General features: G+C 51.0%; 1 protein-coding gene across 4 annotated transcripts in view; it reads right to left on the bottom strand.

Annotated features, from left to right (window-relative positions):
* ADAMTS14 (ADAM metallopeptidase with thrombospondin type 1 motif 14) overlaps positions 1 to 21,437 on the bottom strand; it is a 38,972-nt gene extending 17,535 nt beyond the window's left edge. For 2 of the 4 annotated variants that reach the window (XM_069795837.1, XM_069795836.1), the window contains exons 1-6: positions 21,303 to 21,413; positions 20,407 to 20,825; positions 13,140 to 13,296; positions 11,685 to 11,881; positions 3,725 to 3,808; positions 1,917 to 2,064 (exon numbers count right to left, since the gene is read on the bottom strand). In XM_069795837.1, the coding sequence (XP_069651938.1) occupies positions 1,917 to 2,064; positions 3,725 to 3,808; positions 11,685 to 11,881; positions 13,140 to 13,296; positions 20,407 to 20,825; positions 21,303 to 21,375 (1,078 nt within the window). In that variant the 5' untranslated portion in view covers positions 21,376 to 21,413. Of the gene's footprint in view, positions 1 to 1,907; positions 2,065 to 3,724; positions 3,809 to 11,684; positions 11,882 to 13,139; positions 13,297 to 20,406; positions 20,826 to 21,302 lie in introns of all 4 variants that reach the window. The other 2 variants (XM_069795838.1, XM_069795835.1) reach the window with 2 other exon arrangements.
* Positions 21,438 to 22,044: the final 607 nt, after the last annotated feature.

Consider the following 22,044-nt stretch of genomic DNA (forward strand, 5'->3'; position numbering starts at 1 on the left):
GTCTCTGTTGCTAATCAGGCACACAACTGTAAGGAGTGATGAGGCATCAAGCTAAGCACGGTCTTGACATTTAGGCTCCATTCCCAGGTCCCTGTGACTTGGAGAACTTCATCCTCAAAGGCTTCCTTTCTCCTGGCTGAAGGGTCTTTTTGGGGCAGGACCACCTCTGCCTTCAGCTCGGCTTCAGAGCACATATGAGCACGGCAGATGGCACTTCAGGACATGGTTTAGTGGGCATGGTGGTGTTGGGTTGATGGTTGGACTTGATGATCTTAGAGGTCTTTTCCAAACTTAATGATTCTAATTCTAATTCTAATCCTAATACTAATTCTTCCCAACCTCCACATACATCCTACAGCAGTAGCTAAAGAAGCCAGCAGGTATTTGCCATCACCTCAGCAAGCCGCTCAGATACCATCAGTGAACACACGCCATGAGCAAGTACTGGAGGTGTCACAGTCTGGTCCTTCATCGCATGTAGCCCTGAGCTGAAGAGGGGGGACAGGGATCTAAAAGGACTTTGTTTTGAGGAAAAGAGGCAAGGGTAAGCGAAGTGTTACTATTCCAGCAGCCCAATGAGAGGGCAGTTCCTGCTGGGTGAGGAGCACCCGCACTTTGTGCCATGCAACACAGCCAGGCAAGGACACAGCAGCCACAGGGACTTCTGTAGAAAGCAAATGTCCATCCCAGAGATGTGTGAAAAGCAGGGAGCCAGATCCACAGGGAAAAAGGGGAAGGAGCTGGAACAAGCACCCCTAGAGCAGGGCTACTCCACTGATCTCACAACTCCTTCCCACCAACAGGGAGTCTATGAGGCTCCCCCTTCTGCTAACATGCCAAAAAAGGTCCTCTCCCCAATGCCTTTGGACACAGTCGCTTTGCCAGGAAGGGTCTAGAAAAATGAAACAAAACCTGGTATTTCACCCACGCTGTTCACCCAGGTCAACAGCTCGATGGGAAGGCTGTTGGCACAACCCCAGCTCTGCTCTTTGATGGCCAAGAGCACGTTCAAGAGGGCTTCCAGCTGGATATCTCCTGTGGTTCATCAGCTGCTGCAGGAAGACCCTTTTCAGGGAGGTAATCAAGGTGAGGACAGGACTCCTTCTCCATCTCTCCTTTCTCCCATGCACGCCAGAAGGACTCGTGCTACAAATCAGTGTGACGTTACCAGCATGTCCATGGCATCAAATGGAGCCTCCTGATGGGAAATTCAGACCTTACCACCAGTGTGGGAAGGAGGCGATGGTAATTTGGAGGCAGCAGGCTCAGGAGAACTGGGAGAAGTCACCTCTCGTGATGACACCAAAGCATCTGCTTTTCTAATGGAGCCATGAAACACCAGAAGCTTTTCCTGCAATTTTTTTAAATTTTTTGCCTAGCTCTCTAACTTCTCAGGCCACGTCAGCACAGCTCCTGCACCAAGGGGGTGAGAGGACCATTGCCATCGCCCCTGCAGACTGCTATAAGACCTCCTCTTTGGCCCAGGATTTACTCAATGCTCCCATGTCCAAGTCCTAAGAGGACCAAGAAACTGACCCACGTAAAACCACATTTTAAAGGTCCTCCAGAGGATGGAAAGGATTGACTGACCCCGTGAAGCTCCCTGTGGTATTCCATCTTTTTTATGTTGTTTTTAAACTTTTAAAGGCACTTTGGGACAAAGGGAGGATTGGTGCATGAAACCAAAGTAAGGGCAGAATGAATAAAGATGACTTTTTAATCCATTCAGGTTGATGCTCTGGATGAATTCTGTCTTTCTTCTACTTCACATAAAACAAATACCAATTTTTATAACCTTTTTCTGGACCTTGCTGGCCAAGAAACAGACTGTGTTTGCAAGAAATCCTCTCCCCTCGCTAGCTTTCCCCCAGCAAACTGCACATACCTGATCGAGATAAATACAGTACCTTGCATACCTGCGGGACCAAAATCTTGCCTGGTGAGGAATACAGCATGGTCATGGTACTCAGCGTGCTCCGGGTCAGAGCGCTGCTGCGAATGAGCCCACCGGCAGACCTGCTCCAAGCTCCGAGACGGGTTCCCTCGCTCTATCAGGCTGACTGACTGGGTAAAGAATTAAAAAAGAAAAGAAAAAATAAATAAAAAGATGGGTAAGTTAGTGGAGGAGAAGGAACCTTCCAAGAGTTTTGGGGTTGGAAAGACTCCAAAGCAGCGCTTCTCCATTATTAGAAGCAACAACACCCCACTTTGCATCTGCAAAGCATCTTGCACTTTTTTATTTAAAAACAGCTAAGAAATCACTCCCACAAATGGATGTGGTCTGGTACAAGAGACTATATGACCCTCTTTGGTCACACAAGTGCTCAGGGCAGCAGTAGATAAAAGGGAAGCAAAGAGGATTCGGATTCCCAGATCCTGCACGGGCTCCTCATGGAGATGCTGAGCATCAGCATCTCGTGACGATGAGCAGAGCAATGCTCCCCTGTAAAACTTGACCCACAGAGACCAAGACCCCAACAGGAAACAGGTGGAGGTGTCCAGGACTGTTTTATAGCAGCCACCTTACCCTTCATCTTTTTTTTTTGGTTCAAGATTAGCATTTTGAGAAATTGTGCTCTATAAAATAAATGCTGCTCTATAAAATAATTGATGCTTTCAGGCAGGTACCTGCTGAGCTGCAGTGGTGGGAAGAAAGGTAAGAAATATTGCCCTTCCCCTAGCCCTTAAGTGGAAGCCACGGAGGTTTTATCCTACAAAGTGCAAGATGGGAGACAAGAAGCCACAGGAGGACTCACTGAGGAAGCATCAGACATTAACAGCGGTGTGCTGAGACATCGCCTGGATTCAAACATCTGATCATCCCTGAGTCTCAAGGAGGCATTGGGTTTCTGCCAGCCAAACAGATTTGTGTAACAAGCAGGGTATTTTCCAAGACTTAATGGGGCTTATTTACGGACCACACACACAGACATCACTGTGTTGGGTCATTAATACCCTTGCTAGAACACTTCATGTAGGATAGGGGCTTGCCGCCAAAAGTATAGCAAATCACATTGTTTTAAAGAAAATCTTTTGGCTGCCGCACTCAGACGAGCCTTAAAAAAATAAATGCAACTTGAGAAACCGCAGGAAACCTTCCCGTGCTTTTTCTGTCTGTGCCCAAGCCACCCGAGAGCTGTGGGACAGCCAGCGAAGCCTTCCAGGGCTGCTGAGTCAAGCCTGGGACGGAGATCCAGGTCTTGGCTTCTCCTCGCGAATATCCAGCTTCTGCCAATTTGGGAAGCCACGTTATTTGTCCCATCACCTACTGCCACCCTAGAGCTTCTGAGAAAACCTCTTCGTGGTTTTTTCCGCACCCCAGAGCGAGCAGATAAAGGCTGATCGCAGCCACCTGCCATCTCTCCAGGGACGGCTATGGGGCTCTCCAGACCTTCAGGCTCCAGAAACCAGCTGGACGAGGGTTCAAATTCATCCTTGCTCAGCACAGTTGTCACTTGGGCTTTGACGGCTGACCTGAACAGCCACGTTTTTCCAAGCTGGGGCTTACCTAACTGCTAAATATTATGGTGATGAGATGCTAAGCCACGGTGCCGCCGCACGCTTGCTCGCCTTGGGAGAAGCTGCAGCTGCCTGCTGTGTCTATATTGCATTTCAGTGACCCTCCTTCCCTCACAGGGCAGGGCTCAAGCCGGGAAAGCAGCCGAAAAGCAGGGGCCAGCCTGAATAGCATCTCCTTCTCGCCACGTCCGAGTGCCGTATTTACCTGGCGGTATCCCACCATGATCATCCTGACCAGCACGATGTTGATGTGAACGCCCAGGGACTCGTCGTGATAAATTTCATCCACCTGAAGAAGGGAGGGAAATAAAACAGAGAAGAAGTTAAGACCATCCCAGCTCTCAAGCCCCTCCTGTCCTCCACGCTCCCACGTTCAGCATTGTACCCCGCTTTCCAAGACCGCACAAGACCAGGTGCAAAGATCTCATCTCCCTCCTCCCACCCCCAGCTTTTTTTATTTTTTTATTTTCCCCTGTGTAAAAACCATGAAGTCAAAAAGCCAAGCTGGAATAAACCAAATTTCCCCAGGATGGGTGGCTCAGATGGTCAATGACATCATGACATCACCCATCCCATCAAGAGAGCAGAGGAGGGCTGTGTTTCCCACAGGGGATGCCTCCGCCGTCAAGCATCTCGCAATGAGCCATTGCCCCATTCGGAGTATGAATTCCTCAGATGAAAGGAAACGCTTCAGACTCCAGCATCCTTTCATTTGGTGGAAAGAAAAACTGGCTTTTTGGGGAGAGGTGAGAGATCGTATCAAAGCAAGGGCATTACTCAGTTATACCAGTGAGTCAAATTTGACCTACTGCTTCCGAAACCCCAGGAGAAGACAACACAAGGAAAAGAACAGGGAGGGCTTGTGAGTCAATAAGATATCTATCAACGGCGGCTATTAAAAATGACTTCGCAAAGGAAATAATGAGCTATAACCTTTTCCTTCTGCGTTTCTAGGACAAATAAACAAATTCTACTCCTAAGTGCTACCAAGAGAAGAAGACACCCAGACGAGAAAAGTTCCTGCGAGCTGAGCATGGTGACAGCCAGCCACCGAGAGAGGCACTGAGCGGGCAGCCCTAAAGCCATGCAAGCGCAGGAGATCCCATACCAGCCTTCACCCACCTGTGAAAACACAGCCCAGGAGAAAAACCTGATTTTTAGTGAACAGGACTTTCTTATTCCCCAGAAGTCTCCAAAATGAACGCTGCCACAGCTGGCGTTCACTGCAGAAGTCAAGGAAGTCAAACTAAAACCATTTTTAATATTGACTAGAATTAACGTTTAAATTAAAATATACTTTTTCAGCTTTGTCCAAGAGAGAAATAATTCACCTCAGCTCTCTCATAGCTTTCCAGACTAGATGAATATTATAAAGCCAGATTTCTGGAACTTTTCTATTTTTTTCCCCATTCCTTGGTTTTTTTGGTTTTTTTTAAGCTTACATTTGAACTCGAGGGTTGGATGACAACTACCCCTTTACCGCTGCCCAAATCCAAGTCAGCCATTTCCCAGCCTGCCTTGTGCGCCACCCGATTTATAGGCTGTGTATCCATTTGAAATACTCACTCGGGCCATTTTTAAACCCAAAGACCCAGCGTTAACATTTCCCCATGGAAACTAATGCTCCCGTGGAGCGGCTTCGAGCTTTACAGAGAGGTAATGCAGGTCCTGAGCCTGCCATGTCTTGAATGCAGCAAAATTGATTAAAAAAATAAATCAATCAATAAATAAATCGCCAGTCCATCCCCATTAATGCATCCCTCTGGATGCACAAGCTGTAAGCCCCGAGGGGTCATTTCTTCATTAGTGTGGAAAGATAACGCGGCACAATCCATCCTCAGCTCACCCCTGCTTATCGTGGTTGGGATGCTCCTTCACGCTACACCAGTACATTTTAAAGGCATTTTGTAAGAATCATGAGAATATGATAGATTTCTTCCAATGCTAATTTTTTTGGGGGGGGGGCGGAGATGCGCGCAGATGGGAGGAAGGTCGTGCAGAGCTGCAGCTGGGCTCCCACTTGCAAACATTACTCATAGCTACATTCCCACCAAAGCACGAAGCACCCGTCCCAGCAAGGAGCTGCAACGCCCCAGGGGGGTCACACTCAGCCCTGGGTTTTGGGATGTAGGAGGCTTTGGCACCCTGGAGAAAATGTTAGCGGATCTGAGAAGTCCCATGTCAGGAGTTTGACCTTTTACAAAAATATTTCAGCCTTAATGCATGTCATATGAGAAGTAATATAAAAGGGCAAGAAAATGGAGTGGAGAGAGGGAGAAATGAAAAATATGCTATGGCCCTGAAGAACTGGAGAGCTGGACCTGAGGAACAGTTGAGGGGAACAAGGAGGAAAAACACAGCCTTTTCCTTCACTTTTCCAAATCTTTATGCGTTTTCCTTCGCTGCCAGTGCCTGTGGGGAGCTGGAGCACCATTAAGTCAGCGCCTCAGCATCATCCGCTGGCACTCTGCTGCTTGCTCCCCGCTCCGGAGGACCCCTCAATCCATCGGGGTGAACGGCGTTCCTGCCTTAGGGACCTGTCTGCCAGCTGGAGCTCCCGGACAAGCCGCTGCCCAACCTTGCCATGACTCAAAGCACCCAAGGGAGTAGCATGGACCTCTCCCTTCCCGGCTGCACAGGATATTTTGGCAGGATGCTCGGCAGACCCCGCGGGCAGCGGGAAAGGATGCTCCGTGACAGCCTGCCGCACCGCAGCCCCAGCCAGGGAGTGAAGAGGAGGGTCACATCCAGAGGAGGAAGGAGCACGAGCAAAGGAGCTGTCGGGGCAAGAGCTTTGCTCCGTGCCTGCTTACCTACCCAGCAGGCCTCCTCTCAGCAATGCCTTTTCCCACCAGCGGTGCCTGCAAACAGTCCCCAGGTCTGAGAAGAGCTCCCTGCCCCAAACTGTGCACCTGCAGGCAACATTATTAGCTACCCTGGGAGAAAAAAAAAAAATATTGGGGAACAGCAACACTTTTCACAGGCACTGACAAATAAACTCATCGACGCCCTCCCGGCACTGCGCATCCTTCCTCAGCCTTGCTAGAAAAGCGGCTACGGCCAGCAGCAGGACCACGAGCAGCTTAGAAACAGCTCATTAAGGGACTAAGAGGCAAGAAACTGTATTATTCCAAGATGGGATTTAATCCCCTAAATCTTCCTTTTAAAGTAGCACTAAATCCCACTCTCCTCCAGCTAGCAGGGACTAGGTCTCCCTCCAGCCTCTGAACCAAAGAGTTAACCCTAAACCCCAGCCCCTGTTTTGTCTAGGGGAGGGCAGCATTTAGGCGGGGATCTGTACCTAACAGATACCAGCTCGGCAGCAGTGACCTTTACGGTTAATTGAGAAAGCAGATGTGGAACCAGACTGCCCAAGGCTACGGACTTCCCTTAATAGCCAGATATAAATAATTGATCGAGAAAAAAAATTTAAAAACAAATCAAAAGGGCTCAGCACTCGCTGCCATGAAGGCTGCAACCCCACGGTCCCCAAGTTTTGGGGGGGGTGAGCATCAGCAGGGCCAGCATCCCCCCCAGTGCCACAGTGCCTGTGGAAGGAGAAGTGGGGATGGAGCTGCTGGGGGCCAAGCATCACCTCCCCGCTCCCCATCAACCCACCCTGGAGCTGGTTCAAGCCAGCAGAGGGGATGGAAATTGGCCCGGAGAGCAGTTTGCAGGCTTGGCACAACTCCCCCTGCCCTCTGTGGATGCCATTAAGTGAGTCAATGTCTTCAGAGAAAATCCCCCCCGAAAATACCTGCTCAGCAAAGGGCTCGGACCCACCTTCCTGAAGAGAGATGGGATAAAGATCTTCTTATCCCTCTCACCCATGTGGTTAGATGCCCAGCCTTTTTAATACTGTCACCTGGCAAGAAACGTTCTCCTATTTCATTTGAAAGAGGATTTTTTTCGCCTAAAACAGATCAGCCCTTCAGGTTAACTGCATGTTAAGGGCAAACCAGCAAGAACAACCAGCCCGCAGGCAACTCCAAAGCCCCCAGCCCTGCAATGCCAAGGGGACGACGTTAATGCTTTCCAAAGAATGAAAGGAACATTAAAACCCTGTGCATCCTCTCCGAAAAGCTCGATGAATTTGCCAAGTGCATAGGACCCCTGCCCAGACACTCGCCAGCGCTGGGAGTGAGCAAGGCTGCCTACCGAAATCCCTGCAAGCCTCTGGCCAGCCCCGAGCCTGCAGCCCCAGACGCAAGCTCTCGACAGCAAACCGCACTGGCAACGTCTAGACCTCGCCGTTCTTCAGGGAAGGAAAACAAAGAGAGAGACACGAGAAGAATTTGCCAAACCAGCAGAATAGCTGACATTTCAAAACCCCAGATCGCTTACTCAGAACAGCCAAGTCATCCTTAAGCTCCTTTCTTTTATTCCCTCGCTCAATTTTCATGCCGGTGGATTCACCCCAAGCCTGTTTTCTGGGGCTGAGGGGCTAGGAACAGAAGCAAAAGTCCTCCCGACCATATTATCGGGCTTGCTACGTGCACTTGCATCCCCTGCAGGGATGCACACCACTGTGAGCGCCTTTGCGAGGGCTGACCCATGTTATCTATGTTTTCAGTGCAGAGGAATGGAGAAAAGGGGAGGTTTGCTCTGCAGAGCAAGACTCTAGATTTTATCACAGCTCTCTACGCAACAGGCTATGTTGTCCCAAAAACATAGCAACAAACACATGAGCCTATATAGGGGGTGCGAAAAAACGCATGCATGCGTTAAGAGAGACATCAGAGGTATTTTTTGTTATTATCAGTTGGTAAGGAGATGGCTCGTGAACCACTAAAAAAACCCCATACAGCAGAAGGACTACGAGTTGCCCGTTATTTTAGACCAGCCTCCCTCCTGAAATGGCACCAAGCTTAGCAAACCAGTGTCTCGAGCAATTCACGCTCCGGCTTGGCTTTTCAGATAATCTCAGGTTAAAATTAAAGCTGGAGGTTTGATTTTTTTTTTTTTTCCCCTAACCCTCTCCTCTGCGGGGTCTCAGTAGCATTCTTTGTCACTCAGCCCTTGGGAAGAATAATTCGGCCAATGTGCCGGAGGGGAGCCGGGCAAGTCCTAGCCTGGAGAAGGCTCTGACTCACGGGGTTTCCCTAGTAACCCAAAACAATTAGAAAACACCAAGTACCTTTGCATCTTTAACCAAATCATGGGCAATATCCTACAAAAACCCAGCAAACCAGCTGACACCAGGGCCAGGCTTAACTGAGCCCATAGTTTGTCTTGTCTCCTCCGAGCGGCACCAGCCGCAGCCTTGAGAGCATCAGGGGCGAGCAGTGGGAAGTCGGGAGGAGAAAACCAAGGAACCCAACTGAACGACAAGGGGCTGAAAAGCAAAGCAGGACACAAAATGTTTCCTCTCCTCTTTCCCTTACGGGGTGCTGGATCCCCTCCTGGTTCCCAGCCCTTCTCCCCACCCTTCAGCCCTCACACGCAGCAGTCACTGCGGCTGGGGGATGCTAATTATGCTTCAATAGCATTGCGATCCCTGCCACAGGCAGCAAGACAGGGGAACGGCTTTCCCCAGCTACCACATCACCCAATATTCATCCCAAGAGCCCAGCATCGGAGAGGGGGCCAGGTTTTGCTAGGGTGGACACAGCTCAGAGTTACAAGAGATGCTCAGATGCGTCTTCTCCAGCGTGCACAGCAAGTGATTGCAAAGGATGCGTTTCCCACTCACTTCAACCTGACCCAAAATCCTCGCGTAGCCTCCAAGCCAAGAAGGGAACGGCAGGCTGGGAACGCAGGCTGGGAGCTAGCAGGGACGGCAGCCTGCAGGGAAGCTCTTAAGTGCACAAAAGGAGCAGTCATCCTCATGTCAGCTTCCTAGGATGGACACAGCGCCGTTTAATGAAAAGCCTGGCAACCCTATTTCTGGCAACAAAATAAGGGTGGTTTTTGTTTTTTTTTTAAAAAAAAAAAAGTTCTCTGTGACGAATCACTTACCACCAAGCTTCGGCCGACACCGAGTTCCTAATAAAAGGGTTTGTGTCTCGGGGAGAGCCCCAGGACCCTACCTACAGCAGCGCTGCGTTAAGCCAAGCCCGCGCAGCACCGGGAAGGGGTACGTCTCCCACCACCCCCTCGGCACCCAACGGGGACCCCAGAAAAGGCCAGGAAAGTTTTTGATGAACTTCCAAGCTCGCTGCCCCCTTTTCTTGGGACAGATCTTGATAGCAAAACTCCTGGAGGCTTTCCCAGCCAGCTCCCATGCACCATCTCCCCAGCATACTCCAGCCCAGCTCATTAAGTCCTTTCCTCGTTAGAGGGCTGGCCAAGCCTCTCCTCCTTCCCCTTGCCTCCAACTAATGGGATTAGCGTTCGGCTGTGTGGTCCCAGCACGCTCCTCCCCGCCAGCCCCCAGCACCCTCCTCTCTCTCGCTCTCTCCCTCTGCCATCCAGGCCAGAAAGCATGTTTTTTTCTGCTGAATCGGGTATTTTAAGGCAATCCGAGCCGGTAAGGAAACGAGGCAGCGCCAAGGGAAGAGGAGGCAGACGGAGGTCACGGCAAAGCCGGAAAGAAAACGCACTAAAAAGCAGAAAGAAAGAAGGGGAAGGGGGTGGGGGAAGAACGTATAGAAGGAAATAATACTTGGGGAAGTATTTGCTGCGTGCATTATCCTGGTTTTTTTCCCCCCTTTTATTGATGCTGCTTTTCTCCCCTCTTTATTTAATTCATTAAAGTCTCCAGCGCTGCCTTTATTTGAATAGACAGTGGTCCGCCCTTCTCCCAGCACAGCATCCCGCGCATTCACTCCCTGAAAAGTCCTGCCCGCGGGGTATAAACCATGAAATGCGCCTGAAAACCAACCTTTTGATTAGAGCTGACAATCCCCAGGCGCTCAAACCGTCTGTCCTCCCCGATCGGAAAGGAAAAATGACATCATCTCCGACCCCCGTAACGTGGGAAGAGCCCTGGGGTCAGAATGGGGAACCCTGCGGCTTCCCGCTTGCAGAAGGATTTAATAAGCAAAAGGGAGAAACTTTCAGAGAGGGAATTTAAGTGATGCTGAGAGCATCCTACCGCAGGCATCGGGATAACGCACCGGAGAATAAAACATTGTAGTGAAGGCATTTGCTTTTTAAAACCAACGCCTTCCCTATTCGGGACCGGCCACATTACACTTGGCCTCTAATCCTGCAAATCCTTACCCCTTATGTTGATCATTTCCCCTTCATTACTGGCAATATGGCTCTGAGCCTGCCTGCCAGGGCAGAAATAATGCCCAAACAAGCGAACAAGCAACCAAAAAGCAAAAGCATCTTTATAGCTTGGTTATTTCTGAGCTGGTTGCGCCTTTCGAACATTTTCTGTCACCATGCAAAATAGTACTGAAATAAAAATAAATAAATAGCGGCAAGGATAAAGCATGGAAAACAAAACAAAAATGGGACAGCACGCAAAAGAGATCTTTGAACGCTGACCCTATTTGCAGACATTCAGGTGCCAGCAGAGCAAACCTCCTGCTAGATGAATAGCTGAATAAATATTGATCCTTCCACATCTCTCAGGACTTGGGGAATACGCACATTTTTATCTTAAAAAGGAAAGAAAAGCAGTGTAGGGAATCGGCACAAGCTGCCCCACGCCACTGGGCAAGGAGAGACGCAGAAGCAGGGCTGCTGTAAAGCTGCTATAGGTGCACAGGTTTTCCAAGGAAAGTGAAAAAACTTCTGAAAATCTATAAAAATCTTCCCCCCCATCAACAAATACTACTCAAAATAAACAATAAACATCATAATTACAAAATAAGTAATAAATATCACTATTTCAAACCAAATAATCAACAACCATTCTTTTTCCTAGCATTTGCTGAGGTTTCAGCCATGAGGAGGAGACGGTCTTGGCCAGGAGAAACAGAAGATGCTCTTGGACTCGGGTGATAGACAGTGATGGCAACCAACACGCCAGACCCTGCCGTTGGCCAGGGGAACGTGATGGAGATGAACATAAAAGGGCTCTGCTTTCCATCACTCCGATTGCCACAGCTATTAAATGCCAGAGCCGGCTGTGCAAAGGAACAGCCCTTCCTGCAGCACTTTCCCCTCCCCAAACCCATTTTTTTTCCAGGACAACAGATTTGCAGCACCAGAAAAGCAGCAAATCAAGGGAGGGGTGGGAGCCACGGCCCCCCGCCAAAGCCAAGTCTTACTATGTTCATGAGGGTGAGGACGTAGTTCTGGACGTGCTCCTTCCCGTGGAAGCGTACGACCGAGTCGTCCACCGCCAGCAAGACCTCGATGTTGTAGTCGTCCTTCCTGGCGTGACGCCTCTTGCGCTCCGCGTCCCCCAGCCGCTCCGTCATCAGCTCCAGGGAGTTGGGGAGATCGCCCACCCGCACGCCGGGCGCTGGGCAAGGCATGGGGGGCAGAAAAAGAAAGAGCCGTTGAGGGGACCCGACACCACGGTCACGCTCCAAAAAAATTTAAATTAAGCAGGAAAAATAAATAGGATGTTTAACTCCAACCCGGTCACTGATCCAGCTTGCTGTACGGTGGGGAAAGGGCTCTGAATTGGGAGCAAACAGCACCAAAAGACACATCTACGTGATGATGGTCCTACGTTGTCCGTTGGGTGGTGGTGGGACACCCAGGGAGGTGGGGAGAACACGTGCAAAACTGCGGGCTGCTCTTTGAGAGTGGGCAGCCGTAGCCAGAGCATCCTCTATCCTTCATAGAATCCTTCACCCTTCATCCCATCCTTCACCCCATCACCCAGCAGCACCTTCAAAGCTCTCAATCTCAATCCCATTAGCGATGCTACAAAAGCAACGAGCACACCCTGGAAAACTTTCAAACTTTTTTAAAAATCAGGGAGCTGATTACGATGCCACAAGAGGTGAATAAATGCTGGGGAAGGCTAATGCCTCTGCATAAATATAAATAGGTTTATAGAGTGCTTTTGCACAACATTGACCCCACGCTTGTAAACACTTCTGGGTGCGCTCGGCTTTGTGCGGGTGAGAGGGGACGTCAGCAGGTGATTTATGCGCACAGAGTGCAGCGCATGGCTATGTGATGCTATAAAAAAAAAAAAAAAAAAAAAGCCATGTTTTCTCCTTCAAGGCAAAGAAGAAGAAAGAAAAAGGACAAGGCACTAGAAAAGCCAAATGAATTATGAACACTGGGAAAAGGAAGAGCTTCTATCATCTGTTAAAAAGTCAAATCAACGCTACATTTCACAATGTATAGGTGATTAAAACAAGACTGCAGCACCTACATCTCCAAGGTGTCGGACCAAGTCCGGCTCTTCTCGACCCCTTCACTCATGAGTCCCGACTCTGCTTCCCATCCCAAGCCCGATGTGACCATCCACGGGCCTGATCACACCCATCTAGGAGATTCTTCCTCTTTGAAGAAGAGGAAGAATAACTCCTATATAACTCATCCAATTTTAACGAAATTTGGAAGAATTTCAGAGTTCCCAGCAAAAGCCCGGCATTTTCTTTCCTTTCTTCTCGATGATGACCAACCAGCAATTAAAGCCAGCCTAAAGCCATAGGGCTAGACTTACGACCCAGAGGGCAAGTGGAAGGAGAAATCCTCTCCCCACAAGAAATAGTTATTCTAAATCGCTGGGAAACACACTAGAATCAAGGAGCCCCTACCTTCAGGGTGGAGGTCCTGGCGGGGCTCAGCACCGTCCTGCCGGATGGCCGACCGGCGGTACACCACGTGTGCCCTCCCGTGCTCCTCCATCTCCTGCTGCCCCCTCTCCAGGGGCTCAATGAAGAACTCGTTGCTGTCTGTCCGAATCAGGCCAGCCTGGACTCCACAAAGAGATAAAGAAAAGGGGGAAAAAAAAAAAAAAAAAGGCGTGTTTTTATATATGCATACATGTACATACACACTCAATATACTCATTAAAGATTGATGCGCAGCATGCATGAATGCAAGGGGGAAAGGCATCCCAAATAAACCGGGTGTCTTGTTGCTACTCCATGACACTGGGATGGATCCGTTACCATGTTCATGTATGATGATCCTTAACTTCTCCTGTAGATGGAAAAAAAAATAAAAAAGGGGGCAAAAAACAACCAACCAAAAAAAAAACCAGGCCACAATTCAACTTATGTCTTTATATGGTTAGGAAACTCCATTCCTTCTCATCAGCGACAAGTTTTTCTGCCTAACCCTGTGGATCAGGGGATACAGGCTGCACAGGCTTCTGCGCCACGTCACCTCCCAGCACCCTCCCCATCCCCATGCCCATGGTGCCGGGGAGGAAACGTGCCATTTCACCGACGCTACGAGCTGCGATCACAGCGCAAAGGAAGGAAAAAGAAACTATCATCTCTGCCTCGTGAAGTGCTTGGGAATTAGCGCAGGGGAATCCCTTCGGAGGAGAAGCTGGAAAGCATTACGACTCCACCTCCCAAACACGAGGAAGATGAATGAGAGGGCAATCGTCGCTGGAAATGTTGCCCTGGCTACCAACCTGCTCCTAATTAACACCAAGCTCCCACCAAATCCCGCTTACATCAACCCGAGCGCTCATGCCCCGCAACGCCAGCCGGCTCGGACCTTGGGCAAGCAAAAGGATCACCAGGATTTGGCTTCCATCCCGCGGGCAGCCCCCCCCCCCCCCAGCCTGGCATTTTTCACGGCTCCCTGCATCGCGCACGCGCGCGCTCCTTCCTCCAGCACTGCCCGCCGCTGCCTGCTGTTGAATAGCTGCCTGGAAAGCACGAGTGGAACATATGGATCTGTTCTTATAGCTGTTCGACAGCGTGTACCTACTGGAGTCCTCATCAGGGCTGGGGTACTGGAACTGTTTTCATCAAATAAAATACAATAAAATATATGTATATTTTGCACAGAGCGGTACGAAGACATGACCTGGGCTCTGTAAACAGCCAGGCAAAGCTGGGGGTCTTCCAAGCCCACCTGGGTCATCGGATCACCTTCGCGTTCACGTACCGTTGCATTCATCATGGCACCAGCCAACCCGGCTCTGTTAGACTTCATCAAATTTCCTGCTCCACTTGGGTTTTATTAGCTGCTTAACTCCTCTGGAAGGCAGGTTTTTGGCTGGTTTTGTTTCACCTCCTTCCGAAGGAATCTAAGTACGGGCAGTTGTGCTAGGATCGACTTGCCCAACACACGTATCTCAGGTCCTTCCCACAGGAGACGTTCAGGTCACCAGGGCAGGACCTCTCCAGCCAGGGCTTGTCCCACCACCCCCAGCCAAGGCGATGAAGATCCCAGCCAGGTTCAACCAAGAGTTTGGAGCACCAGGCAAAGCAGCAGCGACGAGGCAGAGATCAAGCCAGGGAGTCAACCCACAGATCAGATCCAGCGATGGTTGCACAAGTCCGCGATGACGGGGCAGGTCCAAGCTGTTGCTGCTCTTTGTTATATGATAAGAGAAGGTGGGCATCCATTGCTTAACACAAAAACGAGTAGCTGGGTGGGCATCCGACACAGGCATCGCAAACACACTTGGATTTTACATGCATGAATTACGCTGATGATTTCCTCCCAACTAATGTGCTTCCACCTTCCCCATCGCTACAAATTTGGGCTGGAGCATCACTCCTGCTACCCGAAAGCACCCGGCGCGGTACTCCTGCCAGCATCCTATTTTAGCTCGGCGGCGGAAGAAGCAACCCCTGCCCCAGGAGGAGGTCTGCTAGGACATCGCTACCCCCTCGCAACCCTGCCACGGGGCGTTTCACCCGGGACAAGGCATCCCAAAGCCGGTTTATGGGTTTACGGCGAAAGCCGGGACTTGCTGAGTCAGGCGGCCGGAGGAAAGCCTTGCCGCCGCGCCGGGGCAAGGCTGGATTAAAATATGAAAAAGCCTGGTCCCAAGCCACAGCCCACTTGGGTTTGCGCTGCTCTACAGCTCGTGACTAATTATATATGGCTCAAGAAATAAAGCAGCCCAGGCTTTCTTGCCCATGCTTTCTCCCAAAGGCAGGATGCAACACACTGCTGACTCCAGCGATGACCGACGGGCAAAGTGGATATCGCAAGAACTCGTGCACACGTCTGATCAGAGCACCCTCATAAATGAAACAGAAACCGCAGCAGTCACCTTGGCATTTACAAAAATTAAAAAAAACAACCCAAAAACACCATTGCAAGAGGCATGCATGAACCTGCTCAGTCTTAAAAAGGAGCAGCTCGGGTTGTATTTCAGCATTTTGGGTAGGTTATAACCGTAGGGAGGCAGCAAGAGAGGCCAGACACCACCCAAAAAGCCCCAATAAGCCTTCCTTGGGCGCTTGCCAAGAGATTGATCCCATCCTCAGCAATCCATTTATCATGTGCTTCCCACCCCCTAATTTTATTTGGTTTAATAATACCACATCAAATGAAATCTGGTAAGGTGGGACTATCAGTACTGATATTTCTAACACGAGATGCTGTCTGCAGCTCTCAGTGAAGGTAATTCCCGAAGTAAGAAAATGGCCCTTTGGAGACAATTCCACTGGAAAGAAGGAAAATACACTTTTTTTTTTTTTCTTTTAAGGAAAACATCAAACTCATTTCTGCCAGCTCACAGAGGGTAAAATCTCTTTTCCAGCTCTCCTGCGTCTCCCCAGGCTATGGGAGAGATGACCTGGGCTCGCTGGCCCGGCACCAGCCTCGCTAAGGGGGATCCCCCACCACCACCACCACCCCGGGTAAGCGACTCCTCCATCACCACTGGGTAAAAAGCTCCAACTCCCACGGGAATTCAGGAAATTCTGACACTTCAACGCAGCTGAAATGTGGAAAAATTAATAAAGCTGCTCCACTCAGCCAGAGAAGCAAACAGCACCGAGGAGGGGGAAATCCAGCTGCGTGCATAGTATGTATTTTTCCTACACGATTCACACTTAATTTGGACAAAAAGTCCCAGAAAGCCGGGCTGTGTGTGAACGCAGGCACCGTCGCTAGCCACCGCTCCCCTTTCATCCCAAGATTGCCCAGCGAGGGCATCGGAGGGATCTGGAGAGGGATGCATCCGCCCCGCGCGGAGCTGGACCACGGCTGGCAGCAGCATGGTTTGCATGGCACCGGGGCACAGCCCAGAGGTGCTCGGTCACTATTTTGGTACCTCTTTACCTGCAAGCTCATTGGCATCACGGGGGAACATGAAATTAAGGGAGATAATTAACCACTGAGACTTTTACCCCACGCTCTTTACTGGGCACGCAGTCTAGTATTGCAAACTCGGGCAAGATGCTAAGCAGGACGCAGAGAGAGCTTTCCACTGGTGAAACTGGGGGGTAAAATACCACTTTCGGACTTGGGGGCTAAAATACCACCTTCGGACACTTTTGCTCCGTTCCCATTGAGAGCAACATCCTGAGACATCTCACACTCCAGGCATTTAAACCAGCACCTTTTTTCTTACCGAAATGAACCCTACAGTTGAGGAGCTGCAAGGAAAATCCCAGAAGACAAATCCATACTTTTTGCACAGGGGCATCGTTATGGGGACTGTTTCTCCCTTCATTCCCTATTAATTACTGTTCCTGAGGGCTTTTGTGCTCTGCTTATCTGCTGCCACCCATATGAAGCAAGCCAGGGCAGCAGGGATGGAAAACGCTGGCTCTACGGTTTGCAGCACATTAGCGTTTGGTGCAAATAACCCCGGAGAGCAGCAGGGAAAAGTCAGCCACGAAAAGCAAATAGGGGGCCTACAGATGATAACTCTTCACCCATCTCTGCAACCAGCGAAGCACGAAGGAAGCAAGATCAACCACACGCTGCTAAAGCTGGTGTGGAAAGATGGGATACCTTCACTGCAGCGAGATGTGTCCGCCGGGGGAGATTTCCGCCTAACGCTACTTTACCAGTTAGGAATTCGGTGGCTTGGATCAGCTTTGAAATTATGTTATGGCCGACAGCATCTTCCCACCCTGGTACGAGACACCCTTGCAAAAAAAAAAAAAAAAAGGACGGATTTTCACGCGTGGATGCCTGCAGCAAATAACCCATGTGGAAGGTGCCATGGGTTTGGCATCTGTGGGAAAAAAAAAAAAAAAATCAGCTCACTTACATGGCTAAATAAGGATTTAGGAAAGACTTAATGTGTACTCTCTGTTTCGAGAACTGGGTTGGGGTTTTTTTTCTCATTATTTATAATCTCAGTCTCCATTTATACACAGTGTGATCTCTTTGTGTACACAGCCTTCATCCGCAGCATCCCGGAACGCTTCCTCTGACCAGAAACGAGCGGCCAAGCGCGGTCCTGCGCCTCCCACGCACGCTATACTGGGACGCAAAAGCCGCAAGCCCCTTTTGAAGCTGGTGGAGAACATCCAGCAAAAGTCCACATAATTCCAGGGTACATGCAGACTGAAGAGCAAAAAAGCTACCTACAGCCGGTGCTCCCTACGTTAAGTTAGTCCTTATTTAGCGTGAGGTTAACAACAGTCCCCATCGTGTACATCCCTCCCAGATGCTCTGCTGCTTCTCTGCCAGGTCATGCTGGAGGTAGACCGTGGTCATAAATACCATCCTCCCATCCCATCCTCACCTATCGCCACATTCCAGTTCTGTTTCTTGGTCCATTTGCTACCTTAAGCTCTTTTTACCGCTTTTTGGAGGGGTTTTTTGGGTCCTCTTGATCTCATCACAGCTCCTCCAAAGGGGATATATAAGCTGTCGGACTTATCTAAGCCAGAGGACCATACAGCAATCTACACCAGCCAGAAAACCCATGAAAGAGAAAAACCAACTGCAACGTTGACCGTATCACAAAATCCTCTTTACCGGGGCAGGAGCAGAGCCCCTGCTCGGGCTCTGTCCTCCTGACCTCTTCCCCCAGCCTGCAATCACATGTGCTTCGCTGGATGATGGGAAATTGCTGCTTGAGGCCAGGGCACTTATTTGTTGGCCATGGAGCAATAAATACATTGCAGGAAGAAAAAAAAAAAAAAAGTGTATTATTTTTCTCTTCCCTTAATGCTGCTGGAGCTCTACATGAAGAAATAAAACATCTGCGAGACAACACATCGGCAACCACGATGCCAATAGCGTGTCCCACGATAGCTTCGGAAATGGGGGTGCACCAAAACTGCCCTGCAGAAGCCCTCAGCGTTTGCAAACCACCGAAGCCCCGTGCATCAGCACAACGCGGCTCGGCTAATCCCACCCCACACGGCAGAGCTGGCTGCATGGGGGGCTAATGAAGGTAAAAAGGGACGAAGCGAGCGCCCTGAGCTGCTGATGCTGGGGGAAGAGCCCCTTCTTCCTTTACATGAACTTAAAAGAGTGGGCTTGGGGTTACCAGGGATGGCAAGACAGGTATGGCTGCATAAAACCACATGCAAAAGCATCCCGCAGTACAAGCTACATCCTAAACCGGCGTCGCTGCTACTACCTGCGGCCAAAGGATGGCTGGAACAAGGGCAAAAATAACAACAACCACCGCCTGAGAAGATGCGCGAGGGGCTGAGATGGGAGAACTTGGGGCTAAAGCCTAGAAAAGCCTGGAAAAGTTAAACTAGAGCCTACCTGAGCTGGACCCTAACAGTACAGTGGGCTCTGGGGAAGAGAAACCCCCCAACACCGTCCTCGCTGCTTCCCAGACACAGACTCGGCTGCTGACCGCTTCCAGCATCCCTTCGCTCGCGATGCCAACCGGGAATTCTATCTGCAATGCAACCTGCACACTTAAAAAACAGGTTTTCAATTGGGACGCAGCACTACTAGTTGTTTGCTAGAGCTATTGGAAATACCTTTAAAGCTTTCAAGCCTGCCCAAATTCACCTGCCCCAGCATGATCCACATTACAGGGAAATTTCTGCAAATTCACAGTCTCAGCCGATTCCAGAAAAGATGCTTCAAAAGGTGTGGATTATGTGCTAAAATTGTTGGCAAAAAAAATAAACTACTATACGTAGGCGAAATATGTATTTCTAACTGTGCTGCTCTATCATTTCTGCTTGTATAGTAACACCAGGCGCTGTATAAAAAGAAAGGAATGCCAAATTGTTTGTGCTAGCAGCTAAAATTGGCTAAGGAACTCCCAGAATAAAACAACCAAAAAAGAAATATATATAAAAAAAAGGCAAAATAAGACATTTACTGCAGCCCAGCAGTAACGCAACTGGTACCGGGAGAAAACAGCAAATGCTCGCACCTACAACAAGAATTAAATTGGCTCAAAGGAAGTTTGAAGGGCAATGGGCCAATGGTATAGAAAAATTAGAAGCTATTCCTCTAGCGTATCAAAGGTAGGAAACCCACAGGCAGACCAGACGCTGGGGATAAGGAGGTAACAGAGCCATTTAAGTAATTAACGCACTGTAGCAGTAAGTTACCGATGCTGAACTGCGCTCACCCTGCAGTCGGAAAGCCAAAAGGCTCTGAGCATGTCAGCTATTAGTAAAAAAAAAAAAAAAGGTCGTTCCTGAAAAAAGATCCTTAACGGGAAGAAGACCACATGCTAACAGTGATTTCGGGAGATGCTCGAGCTCACTCGGCCTCATTGAAGAGGTGGGAAACACAGAGGAAAAAGTTCCTGAAGCGGTCCCAAGGTAAAACACGGGTGAGCGAGGATGCAGCAGCATCACCGGCAGCGTGGGTACCCGTCCCGGAGGCAGGGCAGAGCCCGCAGGCGTTACGGCATCCGACACGGTCCCCCTCCGGGCAGGAGGCAGCTCAGGCATGGGACAGGCAATTTTTTCAACCCCTTTAATTAAACATAGCTGCACGTAGAGCGGCAGGACAGAGCGCTCGCACGTGTAGTACCCTGCCGTGCTTACGCCACAAGCCACGTGGGGAAAGGGAACCCGCAGCAGCCAGCCGGTAAAGGGCAACGTACGGTGCAGACACCTAACGCATCACCAAAAAAATCAAGTTTCGGGACACCTCTTAAGAGAAAACCACACCAAAACGCGGGCAGCGCGCACGAGGCCTCGAGGAGCTTACCAGTCCGTCGCAGTTGCTGATGGCCACGGCGGCTCCGGGCATGCCGGAGATGTCACCGGTGAAAAGGCACTGCTGTTGGAGAGGTTCCCGGAAAAGCACCTCAAAATCCTCCTGCCATTCGGCCACGGCGCCCACCGGCACCAACCGCCGGTTGGGCCTCAGCCGGAGGTGCAGCTCCTTCCCGAAAACCGTGACGTTGAAGTAGAGCAAGCGGCCGCCGGCCCCGCGGCGCTGGGGGGACTCATCCGGGGGGCTGCGCGGGACACGGCGGCGGGACGGGCGCAGGGACGGGGGACAGGCGGCTTCGCCGATCCCCGCCGCCTCGCCGGACACCACGTGCGAGAGGAAGCGACCCCGGCAATCGGCGCTGAAGGGAACGATCACACCATACTCGCTGAGTTTGCCGGACAGGAGCAGCTCTGCGGAGACAAGACGGAGGGAAAAGGGCTCGACAATGGGCACGGAGCATCCCGCGCGTTGGGATGTCGGTGGCCAACCCAACTCGGGGAGCCTTTGGCGAGCCCCGCCGAAGCTCGATAAAGCCCGAGAGCTACTTTTCCCCTCCCGACGCAGCCCCGCTTTGTAGTTTTAACCGAGCGCGTCAACCGTAGCAGAATAAACTCGGGCTGACGTGCCCCTCGCACGCCAAGCACGCCAACTATTTCTCGCCCAACCTCCATCTCCCCCCAATTTCCCACTGAACCCAAACGCACACACTTCCCCCCCCCCCTCAATCCCAACCCTCTCCTTTCTCCCCATCCTCCGGGGTCCGAGCCACCTGTCAAAACAACCCCCGAGGAAAAAAAAACAACACCAAAAAAAAAATAATAATAAAAAAAAAAACCCAGACACACACACACGCCGTGGTGGGGGGGGAGGTGGGAAGGGGGCCGTACCTGGGGCACTGCCGGCGGCCAGGCAGCCGTGCAGGGGGACGAGGCAGGAGAGCACCAGCCGCAGATAATCCATTTGGGGCCGGCGGCGCGGCGCGGCGGGCTGCGGGGCGGGCGGGCGGGCTGCGGGGCGGGCGGCGCCCGGCGCCCGCCTCTCCCCCCGCCGCCGCCGCCGCCGCTGCCGGGGCCACCGGGGCCGGGGCCGGGGCCGCTCCCGCCGCCGCTGCCGCCGCCTCTGAGGGAGGGAAGGGAGGGGAGAGGGGGGGGGGAAGGGGGGAAGGGGAGGGGGGGGGCGGGCGGCGCCGCGCTACGCGCCCGCGGCCCCCCGTGCGCGGCGTGGGGCGGGCCGGGGGCAGGGTTTGAGGGAAGGGGTGGGAGTTATGGGGTTTGTGGGGTTGGTTTTTTTTTTTAGTAGTAGTATTCTTTTCCTTCTTTTTTTTTTTTTTTTTTAATAATTTAATGTTTTTTTTTCCTTTACTTTTTCATATTAAAAAGTTCTCGGGTTGCGTTTGGATGGTTCTTTTCTCGGAGATTTTTTTTTTTTTAAAAAAAAAAAAAGCCGTTTCGGGCAGCCAGCCCTCCCTCCCCCGCCCCGCGGCCGCTCGGCTCCAGCCCTGCCCGAACAAAGGCGAAGCGCGGCGGGAGCCCCCCCCCCCCCCGCCCCTCCGGGCTCTACCCCTTCTCTCTCTGCCTTGGGGTTCTCCCCAAAACCCACCCCTGGCCCCACGCTGGAGCGGGACCCCAG

This window comes from Haliaeetus albicilla, chromosome 11, assembly GCF_947461875.1.
Source record: "Haliaeetus albicilla chromosome 11, bHalAlb1.1, whole genome shotgun sequence".
NCBI lineage: Eukaryota > Metazoa > Chordata > Aves > Accipitriformes > Accipitridae > Haliaeetus > Haliaeetus albicilla.